General features: G+C 42.1%; 1 protein-coding gene across 2 annotated transcripts in view; it reads left to right on the plus strand.

Annotated features, from left to right (window-relative positions):
* Positions 1-1,244: 1,244 nt before the first annotated feature.
* The window catches only part of LOC112259407 (ATP-binding cassette sub-family C member 8-like), a 134,996-nt gene continuing 116,993 nt past the window's right edge, over positions 1,245-19,247 (plus strand). For both annotated transcript variants that reach the window (XM_042331139.1, XM_042331181.1), the window contains exons 1-3: positions 1,245-2,063; positions 13,741-13,882; positions 18,762-18,883. In XM_042331139.1, the coding sequence (XP_042187073.1) occupies positions 1,916-2,063; positions 13,741-13,882; positions 18,762-18,883 (412 nt within the window). In that variant the 5' untranslated portion in view covers positions 1,245-1,915. The remainder of the gene's footprint in view (positions 2,064-13,740; positions 13,883-18,761; positions 18,884-19,247) is intronic.

The raw sequence follows: 19,247 nt of genomic DNA on the forward strand, positions 1-19,247 counted from the left end.
CACCTTCGGGATGAATTGGAACGCCGACTGCGAGCCAGGCCAAATCGCCCAACATCAGTCCACGACCTCACTAACACTCTTGTGGCTGAATGGAAGCAAGTCCCCGCAGCAACGTTCCAACATCTAGTGGAAAGCCTTCACAGAAGAGTTGAGGCTGTTATAGCAGCAAAGGAAGGGGGGGCCAACTCCATATTAACGCCCATGATTTTGGAATAAGATGTTTGATGAGCAGGTGTTCACATACTTTTGGTCATGTAGTGGATATTTAATATTTCTTACTGGAGATGTCTGTGAAAGCTACTGGGTATGTCCCTCATGTCAACTTATTCCTATGTTTCCCACGCCTTCCCACTTAGGGAGGTATTTTGGTGCGGGACAGGAAGTGAAGGGGCAGAGTTACAGATTTGGCATTCCCCCAGGCTCAGGTGTCGAGGCAGGGATCAGGTATCATGTCTAGACGACCAGCTGTGCGTCTTCACTCCGTGCCCCTTCCTCCTTGCCTCTCCCGCTGGAATCAGGAGTCACCTCTGAACTTAAACACCTCAGCTGGCCACTGCACAGATTATCTAATGAACTATTATATAGAGATTAGTCAATCTACTCTGTGCATTCTGTAGCTCGGGCTGATAAACTTCATGAACAACCTGAATGTCTTTGGGATCTACAGAGAGTTTAATCCTCAACAAAAAAAAGAACAGCATAACATACTTAACATTTCAGGATGCCTTTCCTTTTTCCTGTCACTGTGTTATGTGGTTTAGTGTGTATGTGCAACCTAGTTATTCTGCCCCCACTGTGTTCTTTCTGGCCCTCGGGGCTTAATGTGCTGAATGTGTAGAAATGTAAGGAATCCATGGAGGAATATGATTATGTGATTCCTAGAAATTCCATTCTGTTTTGGATTTAGATTTAGCATGTTTCGACATTCTTCTCACGTACCTCTCGTCTCTGTGATGTCAGCATTGGTACTTCTGCTTCTGTCTAGCTTTCACTCTCTCTCTCTGTGTGTTTTTCTCTCCTCTTTTCATTCATGCTCACCCGTCCTCTTCTTTGATTTCCCCCCTCTCGCTCTTTACTCTGTGTCTTGTTCACCCCTTTCTATTTCTCTCACCATCCCTCCCTCCCTCCCTCCCTCCCTCCCTCCCTCCCTCCCTCCCTCCCTCCCTCCCTCCCTCCCTCCCTCCCTCCCTCCCTCCCTCCCTCCCCCTCCCTCATTGCCACCTCTAGCAGGCCGTCTGCTCTTTAGAGACGAACCATCTCACATTCAGCCTTATGTATCATCTTGCAAGGTCGACTCTGAAATCTTATTTACAGGAATAGCAGATGCATCGAGGAAGGGCTCCGCTCTAGTCTGTGTGTGTGAGTGTGTGTGTTTTGTGTCCTTTTGTCTGTGTTATGTGTTCCAGAAGATCTGTGCAGCGTTTTGCATGAGAGAGCGAGCAGACAAAGCCGGCCGGCGGGCAGACGCTGGTGTAAAGGATGTGTGTTGGAGACTGGGGACCAGAATGTAGGAATTTATTACCAGCAAGCTCTCTGCTGACAAAGCTGCTTCTTAGACACCCGGAGAGGATCGGAGAGGGGGATGCTGTCTCCCTCTAACTGGACTGTGACTGCTCTTTGTCTGCTCCCACCTCTCTCTATCTCCCTCCTTTCTTCTTCCCCCCTCTCTCTATCTCCCTCCTTGCCCGCTGGATCTGGGAGTGAGGATGTGAGCGACGAGAGGAACAAAGAGAGGAGGTCACATTCTAACCTTCTAACCTCAAGATCTGCTGCTGGAAATACATCTAAAAAGGAACAACATGCTCTGAGAGATTCTCTCTCTCTCTCATTTTTCCTCGTTTTTTTCCTCCTCTTCCTCCCCTTCTTCCTCCTCCTGTTCCTGTGTCGGGTTCCTCCGTAGAGTCACGGTTCCACCATGTCCTTGGCATTCTGTGGAAACGAGAACAACTCGTTGGCATACAACGTGGACCGCGGCGTCCTCAACAACGGCTGCTTCCTGGACGCGCTCAACGTGGTGCCGCACATCTTCTTGCTCTTCATCACTTTCCCCATCCTCTTCATTGGTGAGTGTCCGCACAAGGTGAGAGCCCCCCGGCCCCATCACACACACAACAATCACATGACCGTGAAAGTATAGACACACACACAGCAAATTGGCCAGTGTTACCTAGTGTTGATTTTTCAGTATAACATTTCTAGTGTTGATTCAGGAGTTAAATGAACTCTGTAAGTGTTAAATTAACACTCAGTGGTGTAAAAGAATCCAAGTGTTGGTGTTAATAACCAGTGTAAGAGTGTGATTGTGTCAGTTTTACTCTGTGGAGAGTAAAACTTTCCCATCAAAACTAAGTCCATCGTTATCATATTTCCCAGCATGCTCTACTGCAGCTAGACTTTTTAGGATTGTTTTTAATATCTGTGTTTTTGTATGTACATTGATTGACATCAAAGGAAGGCCTTATGATATTTGTAATGTATTGTCTTAAGCAGTTACATATGAATGATAATATTAGCCTACAATAGGAACTCACTTGGTCCAAAGGACTGAAAATGAACAAATTCAACAACCATTTCTCGGTCACTAACAAATACAGTCATGGGTGGTAAGGTTTTTATTTGTTATTTTTGTTCACCCATGAATGGAAGTATTGTACAAGTTTAACTGCTACATGGTTATGTAACTTAAAGTTTGAGTTTGGCCACTGCCAGTTCTGAGCTCTTTGTAAATGCTTTTGTAAGAACATGTGGTAATGGAGACTTGTGAATAATATTGTAATATCCTGACATAAAGACATACAAATGTCTAGGTGTAGTGGATAAAAACATTATGTACAGTACGTTTGGAAAGTATTAAAACTTCTTCCATATTTCCACATTTTGTGACATTACAGCCTTATTCTAAAATGGATTAAATCAAATGTTTTCCTCATCAATCTACACACAATACCCCATAACGACAAAGTGAAAACAGGTTTTTAGAATTTTTATTCAGTATTCAGACCCTTTGCTATGAGACTCAAATCAAATAAAATCAAATGTATTTGTCACATACACATGGTTAGCAGATGTTAATGCGAGTGTAGCGAAATGCTTGTGCTTCTAGTTCTGACAATGCAGTAATAACCAACAAGTAATCTAACTAACAATTCCAAAACTACTACCTTATACACACAAGTGTAAAGGGATAAAGAATATGTACATAACGATATATGAATGAGTGATGGTACAGAACGGCATAGGAAAGATGGAGTAGATGGTATCGAGTACAGTATATACGTATGAGATGAGTATGTAAACAAAGTGGCATAGTTAAAGTGGCTAGTGATACATGTATTACATCAAAATGCAGTAGATGATATAGAGTACAGTATATACATATACATATGAGATGAATAATGTAGGGTATGTAAACATTATATTAAGTAGCATTGTTTAAAGTGGCTAGTGAATGAATTTATATTATTAAATTGGCTGGAGTTGAGTCAGTGTGTTGACAGCAGCCACTCAATGTTAGTGGTTTTTCAGTTTCTCGGTCCCTGCTTTGATGCACCTGTACTGACCTCGCCTTCTGGATGATAGCGGGGTGAACAGGCAGTGGCTTGGGTGGTTGTTGTCCTTGATGATCTTTATGGCCTTCCTGTGACATCGGGTTGTGTAGGTGTCCTGGAGGGCAGGTAGTTTGCCCACGGTGATGCGTTGTGCAGACCTCACTACCCTCTGGAGAGCCTTACGGTTGTGGGCAGAGCAGTTGCCGTACCAGGCAGTGATACAGCCCGACAGGATGCTCTCGATTGTGCATCTGTAGAAGTTTGTGAGTGCTTTTGGTGACAAGCCAAATTTCTTCAGCCTCCTGAGGTTTAAGAGGCGCTGCTGCGCCTTCTTCACGACGCTGTCTGTGTGGGTGGACCAATTCAGTTTGTCCGTGATGTGTCCGAGACCCAGGGTCTCGAGCTTGGTGACGAGTTTGGAGGGTACTATGGTGTTAAATGCTGAGCTGTAGTCGATGAACAGCATTCTCACATAGGTATTCCTCTTGTCCAGATGGGTTAGGGGTTAGGGCAGTGTGCAATGTGGTTGCGAAATTGAGCTTAGGTGCATCCTGTTTCCATTGATCATCCTTCCGATGATTTTACAACTTGATTGTAGGGGAAGGCTACCAAAAATATATGCAGCATTGAATGTCCCCAAGAACACAGTGGCCACCATCATTTTTAAATGGAAGAAGTTTGGAACCACCAAGACTCTTCCTAGAGCTGGTCTTGGTCAGGGAGGTGACCAAGAACCCAAGGTCACTCTGACAAAGCTCCAGAGTTCCTCTGTGGAGATGGCAAATACTTCCAGAAGGACAACAATCTCTGCAGCACTCCACCAGTGCTGAGGAGTGGCCAGACGTGAGCCACTCCTCAGTAAAAGGCACATGACAGCCCGCTTGGAGTTTGCCAAAAGGCACCAAAAGGATCAAACTAAGATTTAACTCTTTGGCCTGAATGTCAAGCATCACATCTGGAAGAAATCTGGCACCATCACCATGGTGAAGCATGGTGGTGGCAGCATCATGCTGTGGGGATGTTTTTCAGCGACTGGAAGACTAGTCAGGATTGAGGAAAAGTTTAATGTAACAAAGTACAGAGCGATACTTGATGAAAACCTGCTCAGGACCTCAGAAAACCAGACATGACAACGCAGGACTGGCTTCGGGCCAAGTCACTGAATGTTCTTGAGTGGCCCAGCCAGAGCCCGGACTTGAACCCGATCGAACATCTCTGGAGAGACCTGAAAATAGCTGTGCAGCGACGCTCCCCATCCAACCTGACAGAGCTTGAGAGGATCTGCAGAGAAGAATGGGAAAAACTCCCCAAATGCCAAGCTTGTAGTGTCATACCCAAGAAGACTCAAGGCTGTAATCTTTGCCAAAGGTGCTTCAACAAAGTACTGAGTAATTATGTAAATGTAATATTTCAGTTTTTTTTGTTGCAAAAAATTTACTTTAATCACTAGTGGTGATGATCAGGAGGATGAAAATGACGAAGATATTATCGAGCCTTACTCCCTAAGATAATAAAATTACTGAGCCTTACTCCCTAAGATCATCAATTATTACTGAGCCTTACTCCCTAAGATCATCAATTATTACTGAGCCTTACTCCCTAAGATCATCAATTATTACTGAGCCTTACTCCCTAAGATCATCAATTGTTACTGAGCCTTACTCCCTAAGATCATCAATTCTTACTGAGCCTTACTCCATAATAAGATCATCAATTATTACTGAGCCTTACTCCCCAAGATCATAAATTATTACTGAGCCTTACTCATTAATAAGATCATCAATTATTACTGAGCCTTACTCATTAATAAGATCATCAATTAATACTGAGCCTTACTCATTAATAAGATCATCAATTAATACTGAGCCTTACTCATTAAAAAGATCATCAATTAATACTGAGCCTTACTCATTAATAAGATCATCAATTAATACTGAGCCTTACTCATTAATAAGATCATCAATTAATACTGAGCCTTACTCATTAATAGGATCATCAATTAATACTGAGCCTTACTCATTAATAAGATCAATTAATACTGAGCCTTACTCATTAAAAAGATCATCAATTAATACTGAGCCTTACTCATTAATAAGATCATCAATTAATACTGAGCCTTACTCATTAATAAGATCATCAATTAATACTGAGCCTTACTCATTAAAAAGATCATCAATTAATACTGAGCCTTACTCATTAATAAGATCATCAATTAATACTGAGCCTTACTCATTAATAAGATCATCAATTAATACTGAGCCTTACTCATTAATAAGATCATCAATTAATACTGAGCCTTACTCATTAATAAGATCATCAATTAATACTGAGCCTTACTCATTAATAAGATCATCAATTAATACTGAGCCTTACTCATTAATAAGATCATCAATTAATACTGAGCCTTACTCATTAATAAGATCATCAATTAATACTGAGCCTTACTCATTAATAAGATCATCAATTAATACTGAGCCTTACTCATTAATAAGATCATCAATTAATACTGAGCCTTACTCATTAATAAGATCATCAATTAATACTGAGCCTCTTCCATATGTTTCACTTTTTACATTTAACTATGCATTTATTCATTTAGCATAGGAACATACATTCCACTGTACAGTATGCATAGTACACAGTGTGTCCCCTATGATAAAGCCCTTAACATTGTAACGGAAACCTGGCACTCGGTGAAGTCCCTTGTTGTGGGAAGCAACAAGCCCAACCAGCAGGAACCCTCTTCTACTGTCGGGGTTGGGTTACACATCCCTGCTCGCCTCCCGTCCTCTTTTGCCTGGTTACCCTCCCCCTTTTCCACTGGTGTCATAATCACTGTGTAACCGGATGGTCACCTCCGTGTCATCAATGTGTGACAAGTTCACTGTGCCCCTGTCCCTGTTGTTAAAGTTATTACAATGTGCTAAGGCATTCCTCCAGTGTCATTACCATTGTGTGACCTGTGTTTTGTCCCTGTGACAGTTGTTAAAAGGACACTAATGTGCCTGGCTATGTGTTACCGGCGAGTGACTATGTCACTATGTCCCTGTCACACTGTTGGAGGGAGGCCATTACAACTGAAAAGGAACCCTATTCCCTTACAGTGAACCACTCTGGGCTCTGGGAAAAAGATGTGCATGCCAAACAAGATTTACCCTGAAACTAATAAGGACTGGTATTAACTAATTAGCTCAGAATGTAGATGAGATAAAAGAGAGGAAGAGAGAGACAACAAAAACAGACAGCAATAGAGAAGGAGAGAGAACTACTGTGTAAACTGATGCTTATGGTTATAGGTTCAACTCATAAACTCACAAGGACCACTGTGGAGGTGAACGGCTATGGAGCAAACTGATCTCTGTTTCTCTCCTTCTCTCCCTCTCAGTTCAATTCAGTTTAAGGGGCTTTATTGGCATGGGGAACATATGTTTACATTGTCAAAGCAAGTGAAATGGATAATAAACACAAGTGAAATAAACAATAAAACATTTAAAGTAAACACTCACAAAAGTTTAAAAATAATAAAGACATTTGACATATTATCTATATATACAGTGTTGTAATGATGTGCAAATAGTTACAGTGCAAAAGGGAAAATAAATAAACAGAAATATGGGTTGTATTTACAATGGTGTTTGTTCTTCACTGGTTGCCCTTTTCTTGTGGTAACAGGTCACAAATCTTGCTGCTGTGATTGCACACTGTGGTATTTCACCCAATAGAAATGGGAGTTTATCAAAATTGGATTTGTGCACATAGCTTGTCTTCTCTTGAGAGCCCGGTTTGCCTTGGGCTCCCTTTGTCAATAGCAAGGCTATGCTTGCTGAGTCTGTACATAGTCAAAGATTCCCTTCATTTTGGGTCAGTCACAGTGGTCAGATATTCTGCCACTGTGTACTCTCTGTTTAGGGCCAAATAGCATTCTAGTTTGCAATTTTTGTTTTGTAAATTCATTCCAATGTGTTAAGTCTTTTTGTTTTCTCATGATTTGGCTGGGTCTCTCTCTCTCTCGGTTTCCTCCTTCCTTCTCCAGCATTCAATTAATGTATCTGTTAATGTGGCACATACATATATGTGATATTGTTTTAAGAGTTTAAGAGACTCCCGAGTCCTATCCCCCTCTCCAATGTTCACAGTGCTTCAGTTATACTCACATTAAAAAATACCATAGTGTATACTATGGGAGGAATACTGTAGTATTCACTGCAGTGTTTTTGCAGACTTTACTGTAGTATTCACTGTATTATCTTTAGGGACTGAAGTCCACAAAAACACTACTGTGAATACTGTAGTATTTACTGCAGTATACTGTAGTATTGAAAAAGGTAGTATGTACTATATTAATTACTGTAGTGTTTTTGCAGACTGTAGTATAGTGTAGTATTTTTGTGGACTGTAGTATATTGTACTATTTTTGCAGACTGTAGTATGGTATACTATAGTATTTTGGGGGACTGTGGTATACTTTATTAGTTACTGTTTTCTCAGACTAGTATTTACTAAAGTTTTGTTGTTTTTCTATCTTTGAGATAGAGGTGGGGGGGGGACTTTCTCCTTGAGAAAACCTGCAGGAGAATGTCTGTAGTATCTACTACAGTGTTTTTTTGTGGATAATACTGTAGTATTTACTATAGCATAGTATTCTACGGTATACAAAAATATTCTATAATAGGTACTACACGTGATTGAGGGATACTACAGTGTGTAGTATAGTATCCTACAGTATACTACAGTTTACTATAGAATTATATAGTAAATGCTGTAGTATTCTATACTATAGTATACTGACCAGAGCAGGTGTCACTGTGTATGCGTGCGTGAGTGCCCCGTGCACGGACGCATGCGGCGTGCATGGCATGTGCAGGCATGCGCGTGTATGTCTATGTGTTTGTGTGCGTTCCAGCATTGCTGTGAGTGATTAGCTCACCTCCCAACAGGGAAAGTGGTAGCCAGCATTAGCATAATGTAATTGGCAGGGAGATGATGTTTGAGGCAGCAGTTGGATGTATTGATAATAAAACCCATGACACTTTGATTATTATTTCATTTTAATGAGCATTTTGTCAGTACCACGTGTGCTTGATAACCCACAAGCACAGCAAAATAAGCTATCCGTGTCCTTTATTAAAAGCATGAACCCACTGGGCACAGACGTGTAGTCTGATTTACATTTGTTTGATTTGTCAACTAATGTGAATTCAACATGAAATCAGCAAAATATTTCACCATGTCATTGAATTTACGTTAAAAGTTGGGTGAAAAAAAGACAAAATGCCCTTACGTTGATGACTTTTTGCAAATCCAATTCATTTTTGGGGGGTTGAAATGACCTGTAAACAATGTTGATTCAAACAGTTTTTGCCCACATGTCTAACTGGCTGCTACTGCCTGGCTCAAGACCACATTAGTCCATTGAGCTAAAATCCTAGATGTTAGCGTTTAGGAGCTGACTGTAATGAAAAGAAAATTCCAGCACACTGGTGATCTATAGTCTTTCTACGTCTACGTTTCTATAGTCTTTCTACGTTAATGGTAGTTTGACTGAAACGTTGGTAAATAAGATCCATTAAATGTCAGAAACATCTTGATCACCTATGTGCTGCCATTGTCACGTTCTGACCTTTATTCCTTTGTTTTGTCTTTATTTAGTATGGTCATGGTGTGAGTTGGGGTGGGCAGTCTATGTTAGTTTTTCTATATTTTCTATTTCTGTGTTTGGCCTGATATGGTTCTCTATCAGAGGCAGCTGTCTATCGTTGTCCCTGATTGAGAACCATATTTAGGTAGCCTGTTTTCCTTTGTGTTTTGTGGGTGGTTATTTTCAGTCTTTGTGTGTCTGCACCAGATAGAACTCTTTCGGTTGTCACTTTGTTGTTTTGTATTTTTGAAGTGTTCAGTTTCTTATTAAAAAGATGAACACTAACCACGCTGTGCTTTGGTCCTCTCCTTCTTCTACCCAAGACAGCCATTACAGCCATTTTTATCTCAATATCAACTGATTTCTGGGTAACAGTTAAATACATTACTGTGATTATTTTAAATAAATAAAAATGGTCTAAAAGAAACAAAAATAGCTTCTTAGTAAAATGCAATTCCTCAAGCAAGAAGTTTGCTCAGACTGCTTGGGAGTGAACTGAGGGAGGGGTCTAATCGGAGGAGCCTAATGGAGGGGATGTGTAACCTGAAAATGAGCTGCTGTTGGTAGTGAGGAGGGCAAACTCTCTTTGTTATTGGTCTAATAACTTATATGTCCAAAAACTCCACGCAGAAACACAAACTGATACTTCAGGTGTTTTTTTCAAACAGCTTTTACAAGAAGTGCATTATCTTAATTTTCACAATCACGTTTTTGACTACACTCCCTTTACTGAAGATAAAAAAGATCGTCATGCATATAGCAGCACATAAGGTGTGCGAGTTTACTTTATAATAGCTTTTAGGTGCTCACAGGAAGTCTCAGGCAAGGTAGTATTGTTCTCTTTCTGTCTAGACAGGCCTAGCTGCAGGCACCGGAGGCTACAGACAAGGTTACTGTTAAGGGGAGAATAGCTTGGTGACCCACCTCACAGTGAAGACCTTCACAGACTTGGCCGGATGCCACTGATTCCCCTCGGATGACCTTTTATCTTGTCCTACTCCTACGATTTTTCATCTTGTCCTACTCCTATGACCTTTCATCTTGCCCTGATCCTATGACCTTTCATCTTGTCCTACTCCTATAACTCACAGGGACAACTTCATTGTTAAGCTTTTCAAGGTTGGACTGGGAGTTAGCAGAATTGAATCTACAGCTTTAAGCAAATGTCTGGAAGTGAATACACCTGAAGGGGACTGTGTGTGTCCTCCACAGTCCCTGTACGCAAATCAGTAGTCTGAGGTGTCTTATTTGAGGCCAGGATTTTATCTAATCAGCAGCAGATCCGCCTTATAGCGCACTTGACATTTGAAGGTAATTTATGATTGAGCTGACATGTTCAGCATTTACTGTGATTGCGGTATGTGTGAACACAAAACATTGCCTTTAAATTGTGCATAGCTGAAAAAGCTTGATTGGATTGAATCCCGGCTGTAGACAAGTAAAATGTATAATATTATTGTGGATGCTTAGTGGAAATTGACTCTCACCTGTCCAACTCTCTCCTAGTGCTTCATTTGTAAATTGGGACCTGCCGGAACAAAAAGTGAGCTGAGAGGAGGGTGACTTGGGGGCTCGGAGGTACCAGCATTAAAATAAAAGATTATAATAAAGCAGGGCATATGTATCTATGTTTTTGCGTGCTGGCACAGAGCACTAGAGTAGAGGCGCTTGCAGAAGTTGCACACAGGGGGATTCTTTTTCTAAGCCTAGGCTCTGGGAAAAGACACACTTATTGTACAATACTAGGAGGAAATTATAGTCCTGAAAATACTTTCCAGTTTCACAGACTCACTCAATGATGCACAGCTCACTCACCAGCGATGGCCAATGCGTTCGTGCTGAAAGCCTATATCTTCCTTGTTTTACTTTGCCGAACAATGTCGTTCACTCAATAAGCCTACTTGGAAGTTGATTACATATTTGGTAGCCTACAGACAGTTTAGTATTCTCTTTTCAGCAGAATCCAAGGCCTGTTTTGCATGTTGTTCACTGATAGATAAACGGTGCGTTCCCGACGGTAGGAATGCCTTGTGATTGGGCAACACACAAAACACACAATAAGCTATTGATCCTCTGTGGCTAAATGATAGACCTACTCCTGGTGTAGTATTCTGAATGATTTAATTTATGCTGTGGCACCTCCAGCGCCCTTCCCTATGATTCTATAAGGAAATAAGTTTAGAAAAAAAGACCACATTAACACCACACACAGAGACACATACAAAGCTCTCCCTTGCCCTCCATTTGGCAAATATGACCATAATTCTATCCTCCTGATTCTTGCTTACAAGCAAAAACTAAAGCAGGAAGTACCAGTGACTCGCTCAATTCGGAAGTGGTCAGATGATGCAGATGCTACGCTACAGGACTGTTTTGCTAGCACAGACTGGAATATGTTCCGGGATTCATCCACCTCAGTCCCCGACTTCATCAATTAGTGCATCAACGACGTCATTCCCACAGTGACCGTACATACATATCCAAACCAGAAGACATGAGGCAACATCCGCGCCGAGCTAAAGGCTAGAGCTGCCACTTTCAAGGAGTGGGACACTAATCCCAACACTTATAAGAAATCCCGCTATGCCCTCAGACAAACCATTAAACAGGCAAATTATCAATACAGGACTAAGATTGAATCCTACTACACTGGCTCTGACGCTCGTCAAATGTGGCAGGGCTTGCAAACTATTACGGACTACAAAGGGAATCCCAGCTGCGAGCTGCCCAGTGACGCAAGCCTACCAGACGATGCTCACTTGGAGGCAAGCAACACTGAAGCATGCATGAGAGCACCAGCTGTTCAGGACGACTGTGTGATCACAGTGTTGAAAGGCTGGTCATGGCTCATATCAACACCATTATCCTGGGAAACCCTAGACCCACTCCAATTCGCATACCACCCCAACATATCCACAGATGACGAAATCTCAATCGCACTCCACACTGCCTTTTCCCACCTGGACAAAAGGAACACATATGTGAGAATGCTATTCATTGACTACAGCTCAGCATTCAACACCATAGTGCCCTCAAAGCTCATCACTAAGCTAAGGACCCTGGGACTAAAGACTTACCCCTGCAACTGGATTCTGGAAGTCCTGACGGCCACCCCCAGGTGGTAAGGGTAGGAAACACAACATCTGTCACACTGATCCTCAACACTGGGGTCTCTCGGGGGTGCGTGCTCAGTCCCCTCCTGTACTCCCTGTTCACTCACGACTGGGTGGCCAAGCACGACTCCAACACCATCATTACGTTTGCTGACGACATAAAAGTGGTAGGCCTGATCACCGACAATGATGAGACAGCCTATAGGAGGTCAGAGACCTGGCAATGTGGTTCCAGGACAACAACTTTTCCCCCAATGTGAGCAAGACAAAGGAGATGATTGCGTCACCGCCTGGTATGGCAACTGCTCGGCATCCATCCGTAAGGCGCTACAGAGGGTAGTGCGTACAGCCCCGTACATCACTGGGGTCAAGCTTCCTGCCATCCAGGACTTATATACTAGGCGGTGTCAGAGGACGGCCCAAAAAATTGTCAAAGACTCCAGTCATCCAAGTCATAGACTGTTCTCTCTGCTACCGCACGGCAAGCAGTACCAGAGCGCCAAGTCTAGGTCCAAAAGGCTCCTTTACAGCTTTAGCCATAAGACTGCTGAACAACAAATCAAATGGTCACCCAGACTATTTACATTGACCCCCCTTGTTTGTTATTGTCATTTTATTGTGTTACTTTTAATTACATTTTTTACTATAGTTTATTTAGTAAATATTTTCCGCATTGTTGGTTAAGGGCTTGTAAGTAAGCATTTCACGTTAAGGTCTACATCTCTTGTAGTTGGTGCATGTGACAAACGACATTTGATTGGACTTTAAGTGCAATGCTGGACAGATGAGAGTTGCAGGCTCATGTTTATCAGAGCAGAGAGAGGGAGAGGTATCATAGAAAGGGAGTTCTGTAAGAGATACAGGCACGCATTTCACTCTCAACACAGCAATGGCCACGCATTGGTCTATACAGGCTACAGGTTTGAGCAAACCATAAACCTGGGCCAGCCCAGCATGAATCAATTATTATAATATCGGGCACGTTTTCACATGATGTGTTTTAGGGGGCGGGAGAATTACAGAGGAGGCAACTTGAATTAACTCTGATTTTATTATAATTTTTACATTGCAAACGGTGAAAATACATTTTCATACCAAGAGAGGTACTGAAACTTGCCAAATGGGTTTCGCAACAAAGCATTCCAAAATTGAGGGGTTCCCCTGTTCCGGCAGGATCTGGCTCAAACTAAGCACTGCTGTCTGTCATCAGATCAGATAAAGAAGGGAGGGAAGTTATGTTAGACAGGCGTCACACTGTTCTCTGAGGTTAACTTCCTGTTTCCTGTGTTATTGTTGATATCAGAAAGACGTCACACTGTTCTCTGAGGTTAACTTCCTGTTTACTGTGTTGTTATTGTTGACATCAGACGTATGTCACACTGTTGTCTGAGGTTAACTTCCTGTTTCCTGTGTTGTTGTTGTGTTTGCTGTGTGCTGTAAGGCTGGGGCAGCCAGAGCTCCAAGGTGCACATCCACCACAGCACCTGGCTGCACTTCCCTGGTCACAACCTGCGCTGGCTCCTCACCTTCATCCTCCTCTTTGTCCTGGTCTGTGAGATTGCTGAGGGCATCGTCTCCGATGGGTGAGTCCATTTCCCCCTAATCCACTACTGCAGTGGTTCTCAACCCTATTTATTTATTTTAATTTTATTTCACCTTTATTTAACCAGGTAGGTAAGTTGAGAACAAGTTTTCATTTACAATTGTGACCTGGCCAAGATAAAGCAAAGCAGTTCGACACAAACAATGACACAGAGTTACACATGGAGACAAACAAACATACAGTCAATAATACAGTAGAAACAAGTCTATATACGATGTGAGCAAATGAGGTGAGATAAGGGAGGTAAAGGCAAAAAAGGCCATGGTGGCAAAGTAAATTCAATATAGCAAGTAAAACACTGGAATGGTAGATTTGCAGTGGAAGAATGTGCAAAGTAGAAATAAAAATAATGGGGTGCAAAGGAGCAAAATATATAAATAAAATAAAATAAATACATTAGGGAAAGAGGTAGTTGTTTGGGCTAAATTATAGGTGGGCTATGTACAGGTGCAGTAATCTGTGAGCTGCTCTGACAGCTGGTGCTTAAAGCTAGTGAGAGAGATAAGTGTTTCCAGTTTCAGAGATGTTTTTAGTTCGTTCCAGTCATTGGCAGCAGAGAACTTTAAGGAGAGGCGGTCAAAGAAAGAATTGGTTTTGGGGGTGACCAGAGAGATATACCTGCTGGAGCGCGTGCTACAGGTGGGTGATGCTATGGTAACCAGCGAGCTGAGATAAGGGGGGACTTTACCTAGCAGGGTCTTGTAGATGACATGGAGCCAGTGGGTTTGGCGACGAGTATGAAGCGAGGGCCAGCCAACGAGAGCATACAGGTCGCAATGGTGGGTAGTATATGGGGCTTTGGTGACAAAACGGATGGCACTGTGATAGACTGCATCCAATTTGTTGAGTAGGGTATTGGAGGCTATTTTGTAAATGACATCGCCGAAGTCGAGGATTGGTAGGATGGTCAGTTTTACAAGGGTATGTTTGGCAGCATGAGTGAAGGATGCTTTGTTGCGAAATAGGAAGCCAATTCTAGATTTAACTTTGGATTGAAGATGTTTGATGTGGGTATAGAAGGAGAGTTTACAGTCTAACCAGACACCTAGGTATTTGTAGTTGTCCATGTATTCTAAGTCAGAGCCGTCCAGAGTAGTGATGTCGGACACGCGGGCAGGTGCAGGCAGCGATCTGTTAAAGAGCATGCATTTAGTTTTACTTGTATTTAAGAGCAATTGGAGGCCACAGGAGGAGAGTTGTATGGCATTGAAGCTTGCCTGGAGGGTTGTTAACACAGTGTCCAAAGAAGGGCCAGAAGTATACAGAATGGTGTCGTCTGCGTAGAGGTGGATCAGAGACTCACCAGCAGCAAGAGCGACATCATTGATGTATACAGAGAAGAGAGTCGGTCCAAGAATTGAACCCTGTGGCACCCCCATAGAGACTGCCAGAGGTCCGGACAACCCTGGTCCTGGGGAACCCAAAGGGGTGCACATTTTTGTTTTTTTCCCTAGCACTACACACCTGATTCAAATCATCAAGGCCTTTTGATGAGTTGATCATTTGAATCTGCTGTGTAGTGTTAGGGCAAAAACAAAAATGTGCACCCCTTTAGCTCCCCTGGATCAGGATGAGAACTATGGCCATGTTTGACGTACCCCTCCCCAATACCTCCCCAGCACCTCCCCAGTACCTCCTCAATACCTCCCCAGTACCTCCTCAATACCTCCCCAGTACCTCCTCAATACCTCCCTAGTACCTCCTCAATACCTCCCCAGTACCTCCTCAATACCTCCCCAGTACCTCCTCAATACCTCCCCAGCACCTCCCCAGTACCTCATCAATACCTCCCCAGCACCTCCCCAGTACATCCTCAATACCTTCCCAGTACCTCCTCAGTACCTCCCCAGTCCTTCCCAGTACCTCCTCAGTACCTCCCCTGTCCTCTTGGACTGAGTAAGGCCGGTTGGACGTCCTGTCAAATTCTCTAGAACAACGTTGGAGGCGGCTTATTGTAAAGCAATTAACATAACATTTTCTGGCAACAGCTCTGGTGAACGTTTCTGCAGTCAGCATGCCAATTGCACGCTCCCTCAAAACTTGAGACATCTGTGTCATTGTGTTATGTGACAAAACTGCACATTTTAGAGAGACCTTTTATTGTCTACAGCAAAGGTGGACCTGTGGAATGATCATGCTGTTTAATCATCTTCTTGATATGTGACACCTGTCAGGGGGTTGGATAATCTTGGCAAAGGAGAAACACCCACTAACAGTGATGTAAACAAATTTATGTCTGAATACTTTCAGAATGCAATTTGTATATAGAGTGGGGCAAAAAAGTATTTAGTCAGCCACCAATTGTGCAAGTTCTCCCACTTTAAAATATGAGAGAGGCCTGTAATTTTCATCATAGGTACACTTCAACTATGACAAAATTAGAAAAAAAATCCAGAAAATCACATTGTAGGATTTTTAATGAATTTATTTGCAAATTATGGATAGTATTTGGTAGCATTGCCTTTAAATTGTTTAACTTGGGTCAAATTTGGGTAGCCTTCCACAAGCTTCCCACAATAAGTTGGGTGAATTTTGGCCCATTCCTCCTGACAGAGCTGGTGTAACTGAGTTTGTAGGCCTCCTTGCTCTCACACGCTTTTTCAATTCTGCCCACACATTTTCTATAGGAAGGAGGTCAGGGCTTTGTGATGGCCACTCCAATACCTTGACTTTGTTGTCCTTAAGCCATTTTGCCAGGACTTTGGAAGTATGCTTGGGGTCATTGTCCATTTGGAAGACCCATTTGCGACCAAGCTTTAAATTCGTGACTATTGTGTTGCTTCAATATATCCACGTAATTTCCCTCCCTCATGATGCCATCTATTTTGTGAAGTGCACCAGTCCCTCCTGCAGCAAAGCACCCCCACAACCTGATGCTACCACCACCGTGCTTCACGGTTGGGATGGTGTTCTTCAGCTTGCAAGTCTCCCCCTTTTTCCTCTAAACATAATGATGGTCATTATGGCCAAACAGTTACATTTTTGTTTCATCAGACCAGAGGGCATTTCTCCAAAAAGTACAATCTTTGTCCCCATGTGCAGTTGCAAAATGTAGTCTGGCTTTTTTATGGCGGTTTTGGAGCAGTGGCTTCTTCCTTGCTGAGTGGCCTTTCAGGTTATGTCGATATATGACTCGTTTTACTGTGGATATAGATACTTTTGTATCCGTTTCCTCCAGCATCTTCACAAGGTCCTTTGCTGTTGTTCTTGTATTGATTTGCACATTTCGCACCAAGGTACGTTCATCTCTAAGAGACAGAACGAGTCTCCTTCCTGAGCAGTATGACAGCTGCATTGTCCCATGGTGTTTATACTTGCATACTATTGTTTGTACAGATGAACGTGGGACCTTCAGGTGTTTGAAAATTGCTCCCAAGGATGAACCAGACTTGTGGAGGTCTACAAATCTTTTTCTAAGGTCTTGGCTGATTTCTTTAGATTTTCCCATGATGTCAAGCAAACAGGCACCGAGTTTGAAGGTAGGCCTTGAAATACATTCACAGGTACACCTCCAATTGACTCAAATTCTAATTCAAATTTGCTCAGAGTAAGTGGGAACTCCTTTGTTGTGAAAGCATTCCTCATGAAGCTGGTTGAGAGAATGTCAAACAATGGGTTGTTTGTTATCCAACTGACTGTGTTATGTCCAATATTTTACCCAAATTTAAAACTTCTTAGGGCTAGGTGTCCCACCAGTGGGACACATGTCGACAACTTCCAGTGAAATTGGAGGGTGCGCAATTCAAATAAATAATCATAAATATTATGGATATTAAATATTTAGGTACATACAAGTGTCTTATATCGGTTAAAAGCTTAAAGTCTTGTTCATCTAACTGCATTGTCTGATTTACAATAGGCTTTACAGGAAAAGCATGCCATGCGATTGTTTGAGGATGGTGCCCCACATCAAAATATTTTTCAAACAGCACAAGGCTTCATAAAATCACAAATAGCGATTAAATATTCACTTACTTTTTGAAAAGAATCCTCTGATTTGCAATCCAAAGGGTCCCAGCTACAACATGCATGGTGGTTTTGTTAGATCAAATCCTTCTTTATATCCTAAAAAGTCTGTTTAGTTGGAGCCATAGATTTGAGTTATCCACTCATTCAACATGCAGTGAAAGGAATCCAAAAAGCTACCGCTAAACTTTGTTAAAACAAATCAAAATACATTTCTATTCAAGCCTCAGGTACCCTAAAATGTAATTAAACTATAATATTTCATAAGGAAAGAAGTATGTTCAATAGGAAAGCAAAATTAGCAGGTACACGCGCAGACTGATTTCCAACTCTGAGTCCCAGTACTAAAACTCAAAATTCTTCCTTGTTTGGTAAGAAACAAGCCTGAAACCTTGAACAAAGACTGTTGACATCTAGTGGAAGCTATAAGAATTGCAATCTGGGAGCTGGATTTGGATATGGCCCCATACGTTCCATTGGAAGAGCATGGGCTCTAAAAACAAACAATATTCTGATTGTTTTTTGGGGGGATTTTCTCCTACCATATCAATTGTGCTATAGTCTCAAACATTATTTTAACATTCGTACAAATAGACCCTAGCCTGAACTCAGCATTTGTTTTGTGTGTACAGTCACCATACAGTCCCCTACAGTCTACTACACAGGATTATTATTGTCTGTGGAATTGAATTGAATGTAAGAGCTCTCCAGTCTTTCACTCCAAAATACCATTCACTATCACACAATGCCTGATTGTAGCTATTATATGGCATTGTTGTATGACATATTAAAGCTACAATCAATTTGTATATAGAATGATTTTAAACACACTGATTGGGATGTGTGTGTGTGTGTGTGTATGTGTGTGTGTGTGCACGTGTGTGTTCTCCCAGGTTCACCCAGTCCCTCCACCTGCACCTGTACATGCCTGCAGGCCTGGCCTTCATGGCTGGGATCACCTCCATCATCTACTACCACAACATAGAGACCTCCAACTTCCCCAAGCTACTGCTAGGTAAGGCTCCTTAAAACTTACCTCCAACTTCTCTAACCTACTGCTGGGCAGGTTCTCAAAGCACTTTTCAGTGCACTGTAACAAATTTCTGTAAATTTACAGCAAATCTTTCAGTTAGCTACGGTACTGTAAAGAACAATGCATTATGGGGGCTCAATGTCATTCCACTATGCTGCTATACAACTGTATTACCTGTTTTGCTGTATATTTACAGCAGCATAGTGTCAATTATGGTTCATTGTGGAAAAATGTTGTAGGTGGCAAAAGAATACCTGGCTAATTAACATATTTTGAGGCGTGCCTTGTAAGTGGCTATAGTTTTAATGACTCCAACCTAAGTGTATGTAAACTTCCAACTTCAACT

Source organism: Oncorhynchus tshawytscha, linkage group LG01 (genome assembly GCF_018296145.1).
Source record: "Oncorhynchus tshawytscha isolate Ot180627B linkage group LG01, Otsh_v2.0, whole genome shotgun sequence".
Classification (NCBI taxonomy): Eukaryota; Metazoa; Chordata; class Actinopteri; order Salmoniformes; family Salmonidae; genus Oncorhynchus; species Oncorhynchus tshawytscha.